Here is a 6,849-nt window from a genome sequence, read left to right on the forward strand (position 1 = left end):
GGGGCTCCTATTTTTACACGACTGCCCAAAGAAAAGAGTGTATTGTTTTCAGCGTTCATGTTTTTATGTAGGTATATATTTATTTATGTGAGTTTCTTTATTGAACAGTGTTGCCGTCCGGCATCTGAAGCAGCTTAACGAACCTATTCTACCAATTTATTGGTTTAATATGACTACCGTCAAAACATTATACAGGAACTCTACGATCGGGTGGATATTACGATCGGCCGACGACATAATTATATGTATCCATCTTAAAACGTAAGGCGGTTTCCCAACCAGCAGATCACATCAATAAGTATCCCTTCGAGTGGCAGGCCGCCAGCTCGTGGTACGAGTAGATTACTTTAATGAAATTTAAAATTTGACTAATTAATATAAAGTTTAAATTCCAACTACTGAAAAGTGACGTATGCCACTTGGAACTTGATATTAATGGTGCCAGTCGCTTTTTAGTAAAGTAATCATCGAAAAAAATATTACTAATTATGTAAACTTAGTTTTATCTCTTGCTTTGGTCAGATGCCAGTTGCTTTTGTAAAAACGAGTGCCTACACCAATTCTTCGAGACGTAGCAAAGATACAGTTATGTACAAATTGTAATTAGAGGCGTTCATCTAAATGTAAGTAACCTTTTCAAAACATACTCTATAATCGAATAAGTTATTTGTTGTTTAATTGCATAAGAAAACAGTTTATTAACATTATCCTTGCTTTAGCCTGAGCAGGAATATATGATCACGCGCCATGTTGCGGAATTTCACTGGAACTAATTTTTTCATACTATACTGAACTGTCACCCAGTCACTATACAGGCTATACCTACATGAGAATAAAAGCCCGAGCGCGCTCTTGACAATGATTATAATTACTACTGATCAGGTTTTACATTTAATATAACGATCACGGACAAATCCCTCGAAAAATACATCGTATAAGATTGACAATATTTCCCTATAACAGTGTATTGTAATGTAATACTGCTTTATACTCATAAAATATGGGTTATCTGAAAGGAACGAGTACCCGCAACCTGAATAACTCGCCACAAAAGCTCTATAAATAAATTACTTTCCAATATTACAAACATCCCTAATACCGTGAAAGGTATACGCTGAATGACAACCCAATACAACCCACAACAATATCAGACTTACAACCCTAGCAAACTCTAATCTCACCTACTTTTCCGTCAGAAACCAACCTTGTTTGTGTGTAAATAGAGTTCATATTTGAATAATTCGTGTTGATGAGGTAGGAGGTTTGGAAAATGAGTTTGATTGAAGTATCGTTTGTCAGAGCGACACATTTCGATGCGTCACCTTTATAGGCGATTACGTTTTCTTCAATACAGGGTTGGGAGGAGGTAAATTTGGATGTGGCAGTGATTATATTTCTGAAAAAACTAGATAGATAGGGTGACTGCTTTAGTTATTGGCCACTACATGAGTAGTAATTGGCCACTCTTAACAGTAAGGCTTTAGTTGACTTGTTTCTTTCTGATTTGTTAGGAGTGGCCAAATCCTGTGTCCAATAATTACCTTTAGCAGCCACCCTATGATGGAAAAATGAAAGGTTCTTCTTTCTTCATAGTTCTAAGCTATGTAAGTGCCCCCTCTTCATATGAGGCATTTTTCATATTTAATAACACTGTCAATGTTAACGTTGTTCATGAGTATTCCAAATTTCAAATCAATAACTTAAGTACCTAGTTCTCGGGATATTTAGCGATGTGACAAACAGACACACCGACAGACAGAGTCTCACCATACGGATTCTTTTTGTACCTTTTTGGTACGGAACCCTAAAAAGTAATAAACATGAAATTGTTGAAAACTATACTTCCATCAGCGCATTAACCACCCCTTCGTAGCTCTATGCCTTGCCCGAAAAATCGTCAAATCACGTCGATTAGCACGTACAATACGCATTGTACACAAAGCTCGATTGCACAACCCTGTATTTGTCCACCTGCTATTTAAGCGACAACCCTGGATGTTCCCTTCAGTCCTTATGGAAATTCGACGGAAAATAGTGCTTTAATCAGTCTACTTGTGCATACACTTTGTCAGGGTGTTTAATTACATAAATTCTAAGCTTCTTGAGAGAAGACTCTTGCGTTTTCCTTCATTTCTTAAGAAAAATTAATATAAAAAAGTGGTTCGATTTTCTGAATTATCTAATTCTTTTCTGTTTATCTAAAAAAATATAAGCTTCTAAGGAGCTTGTAAATATGTAGTTCAAATTTCGAAAAGAACCAAGTCCTAGGAGAAAACTTCCGATACATAACAGCCTCGTCTTTCGAAACATCCACTGACGTATTCTATATCTATGGAAACATCCCTCTATTCTTGTGTGTCTTAACCATACTTGATTTGACCGGTACAATATTTAACCCACGATGGACTTACAAAATCTAACCCAAACCGAACCACTAGATCTCTCAACCAAATCCAGAAACCTGAGCTTCGATCTCGCGTTCCTCGCCGGGTTTAACAGTCAGCTGGTCAAGTTGTATGAGAGCCAATGCAAGAATCCGTGTCGAGGCAAGAGTGTCCTGCCGTGCCATGTGTGTTTAAAGACGTTCGATAGGCCGTCGTTGCTCAAGAGGCATATGAGGACTCATACTGGTAAGTATCTTAGGTACTCAACTCAAAGAGGAAGCCTGAAAGTTAAACCCATAACAGGAAAAGTAAGGGCGAATCGCCTAGCATGGTATACATCAGGCATGTGATACGGAGGGATGAAAGTCATGTGACGAGAAAGGTATTACGGATGAATGTGGAGGGATGTAGGAGGAAAGGAAAACCGAGGAAAAGGTGGACGGACTGTGTGAGAGATGTGAAACGAACGCAAGTGAATGATATGGAATAAGGATATGTGGATAAGTGAAAGAGAGGCATGGAAGAAAAAGACATGCTGCGCCGATCCCAAGTGAATGAAACAAGGGCAAGCGAATAATGATGATCTTAGGTACTCAACTTAGGTACGTAGTTTTTTGCTGATGCCGCAAAGTTCTCTAAAAACTCGCATTGCTGACGTTGGCAATATGACAGGCTCAAATAGGACTGGGCTGACCACGTCTATCGCATGCGTCCGGATAGGTAGGCTAACATCAAGTGGATACCGGTCAGAGAAGCGTGGGGGGTAGGCCCAGGCAAAGTTGGGCGAGTTCTCGGAAATTTCAGGAACGTTTATATAATAAATTGAGAATATTTCGAAGCTTTTCCAAGTGAATATTTGACGGTTTTGGAAATTCTCCGATGGCATCATCATCGGTAGTCTTGGGACTAATTTCCATTAAAGTATCTAATATTGTCCTATCCCTTCCCGTATAGTAGGAATCACATAATAGGTACAACAAGTGTATACGTGTGTTTGTTCCGTAGGCGAGAAACCTCACATCTGCAACGTGTGCAACAAAGGGTTCAGCACATCCAGTTCACTCAACACGCACCGACGGATACACACAGGTGAATTTTTAAAGGTACCTAACCCAGGGGACCTTTTGACGCCGGGGCCATAGACAGACCTTATTCGGCTCCTTTCTGCAGGCCAAAAGGAAGGCTACGCGTATGAGTGAGACGCATGCAGGCGACGCAGATTCACGCAACGCAGGGCAGAGCAATTTTGAGCAATTTTGTGAAGCATGGAACGTCCTTGCGCCGCAGCGTGCGTAGCTAAAACATGGTACTTATTCCACCTGTCCAATTTCTTGGTCTAATGTCATTGCATCTCATTCTATGTGAAAATGTGAGATGCAAATACACATTGGACAGAGAAATTGGACAGGTGGAGGTGGAATACCTAAAGGGCGTCCCATACTTTACATAATCTGCTCTGCCCTGCGCTGCATGGAACTACGTCGCCTGCATCTCACTATACGCTTACTCCGAGGCCTGATAGGCCGTAGTCACTCGTAGTTAGTCGATCTTTGTTTTTGTCCATTCAGTACTTATCAAACACTGTAGCTACGAAGCACTTTTGCCACACACGGGAAAAAACCTGTTAATGGCTAAGGATGTAGCGCTATAGCCGTACAGTAAGAAGTGAGTAGGTACCCACTTATCCGCGCCCTTATTTTACTTACTTAGCCTTAGTGCCACTTCCACCATCCCATTAACCCGGGATTAACCGGTTAAACCTGGAGTTACCAGTTACTAGTACAATTTGACACTAGGTTTAACCTGTTAACACCGGGTTAGTGGGAAGTGGCCCTTAAAGGTTAGGTTAACCTAACCAAACTACAGACGATTTCCATCGTATTTTCTCGAAAGCGTTCGTAAGTATAATATTTGTTATGCTACTTCAGTCAATCTCAGTACTTTTTGTACTGAGATTGACTGAAATAGCAAGACACGCTCGTACGTTTCCGTGAAAATACGATGGAAAATAATTCTGCACTACATCTGGGCTATAACCGCGAAAATCGAATTTCGCCAATTGCGGGGATCTTTCTCTTTTACTCCAATGACGGTGTAATTAGAGTGACAGAGAAAAATCCCCGCAATTTGCGAATTTCGGTTTTCGCGGTAGCCCCTCTGTAATGTGGTTGACGTGTACAATGTACATGTTGATTGCAGGCGAGAAGCCCCACAAGTGTCCGGAGTGCGGCAAGTGTTTCACCGCCAGCTCCAACCTGTACTACCATCGAATGACCCATACAAAGGTAACATCTAAAATGTTGATAAACTGCCGTATTCGAACTTCAAGATATTCACAAGAGACGACACGTACTAGATCCATTCTAGATACGTTATACTTTAGATATCAACTAGTTCTGTTTTGCAGCGCAATTCGGGCAACCAATGTCATTTTACGTTATATAGAGTAAGATATCTATTAGATGTGAATTAGATCTCTACGTCATATCCTGTGGAAATCGTTCAAGAGTATCTCCAGAATCGCGCAAATGTCAAATTTGACAGGTTTGATCTTAAACATATCGTTATCGTATCTTGGTGATGTCTAAAAGATGTCTAATAGATGTCTATTTCATAATCCGAATCGGGCCCAAAGTCTTCTTCTTATTTCGTGTCGAGGTTCCCTTAAACACTGGATGCCCAGATAGCAGCGGTGCTGACAGCCCTGACCGCCGCGCCCCTTAACACGAAACAGAAGCTGAGTTTTAAATATTTTAGGTAAATATACCCGTCTCGCTAACGGAAGCGGCTCCTAAAACTAGTGCGATAAGGACAAGGCGAAAAATCCCGCGTAAAAATCACAAAAATCGAGGTTTCGTACTCGACTGTTTCCTCCTCCAAAACTTAACCAATTCTAACCAAACTTGGAAATCTAAATGATTATGAAATTCTCTGTGTCGGACCGTTTTGCTTTTTTGGCTAATTGATATCAGTTTTGAATACTACGCCTCTCATTGCGGCATAGTCAATTAGGCCACTTTGGCCATTTTTGAAGGGCTCCAGCACCTTAAAAAACAAAAATATCAATAAAAGCAAAACGGTCCGACACGTACATTGACAATATTAATCCGTGTTGAAAAAAATCATTGCTCTAGCATCAAAACCCACGGAGGAAACAGTCGAGTACCTTTGTATAGAGAAATGACCACTCCTGTTGGCTCTTAAGTCAGATTCCGAGCAGGAGTAGGGGCCCGCGGGGCATACCAACAGGTGCGCCATTTGTGGTACTGTTTGCAAGCGCATTGAGTAGCCGCGAAGTAGTCCCCATTCGGCCATGTTATGTTTACAACGGCCGATCTGAGACCTGAGCCTGTTCAGCGCCTTCCAGGTGGGCCATGGTTCCTTGTGGCCGGGTGTGAAGTACGTACATAAATAGCTACCAACCTAATGATTAATCAAAACAAAAGTATTACTTCACTAATCCGCGAAATAATAACGTGCTAGCCAAACTAATGCTAACCCGTTATACAGGCAAGTACAGTCAACTAAAAAAATATGGGTGTAGCAAACTTATTCAGAAATATGTCCCATAGTTCTTAATTCGCTGATATAAGAGCGATGGGACATATTTTTGAGATGATATGTGCACCCATATTTTTACACTTGACTGTACCTGTTTTTTATGCAATTAATGTTCCCACCGTCCTACGGCACCCGGAAACGAAAAAAAAGTTTCTTTGCGGATTAGCAAATATTTTTTTGTTTTGATTAAGATTAATTTCCGCAAAGTAACCCCGAATTATTACCTAATGATTGTTTCGTTTTCAGAACAAGCCCCACAAATGCATATGGTGCCCGCGTTCGTTCCCGACGCCGGGCGAATTACGTGCGCACACCGCGGCCCACGGCGCGCACGCCACGCATGCGACGCACGCTCGTACTGCGGCGATAGTGCCACGACTTTACGGCAGACGTAATGTTAATATGTAATGGATGAAGATAAAATAAAGGAATCCATTTTGTAGTTTCTTTTTTAACCTTTTGGACGCTAATGACCGATATATCCGCACCGCAGGTTCAACGCCAAAGACTGATTAATTCGTCACAGACCACAGAGCGACATAGACTTACGTGCATATGCATAAAGTTCAATTTCAGTTTTGACACTTCGGTGACGTGGCGTCCGCGTGACAGCTTTTGTGTTTGACACGGTGTCGAAAAGGATAACTTTACTCTTTGAGGACAAGGTACCTAAGGTACCTACGACATGCTGCAAAATTGGATGCACACATTATAAATGAATTCCATTCATAAAGTGGCCATGCACTTTTGCAGCTTACAATATGTACAGTCAAAGTGTAAAATATTTATAAGGACAAAGACAAAGGACTGTAAGGGCATTTATTTGTGTGACCAAGGCATTTGTCCCACCGCCGACGATGAGCGACAAACGAGTAGAACGATAAGCTAGAAACGAGTGGGCGAG

General features: G+C 41.2%; 1 protein-coding gene across 1 annotated transcript in view; it reads left to right on the forward strand.

Annotated features, from left to right (window-relative positions):
* The window catches only part of LOC134666163 (zinc finger protein with KRAB and SCAN domains 1-like), a 43,328-nt gene extending 36,975 nt beyond the window's left edge, over positions 1-6,353 (forward strand). Inside the window, exons 2-4 of the mRNA XM_063523318.1 lie at positions 3,390-3,473; positions 4,584-4,669; positions 6,192-6,353. Coding sequence (XP_063379388.1) covers positions 3,390-3,473; positions 4,584-4,669; positions 6,192-6,353 — 332 coding nt within the window. The remainder of the gene's footprint in view (positions 1-3,389; positions 3,474-4,583; positions 4,670-6,191) is intronic.
* Positions 6,354-6,849: the final 496 nt, after the last annotated feature.

Source organism: Cydia fagiglandana, chromosome 7, assembly GCF_963556715.1.
Source record: "Cydia fagiglandana chromosome 7, ilCydFagi1.1, whole genome shotgun sequence".
Classification (NCBI taxonomy): domain Eukaryota; kingdom Metazoa; phylum Arthropoda; class Insecta; order Lepidoptera; family Tortricidae; genus Cydia; species Cydia fagiglandana.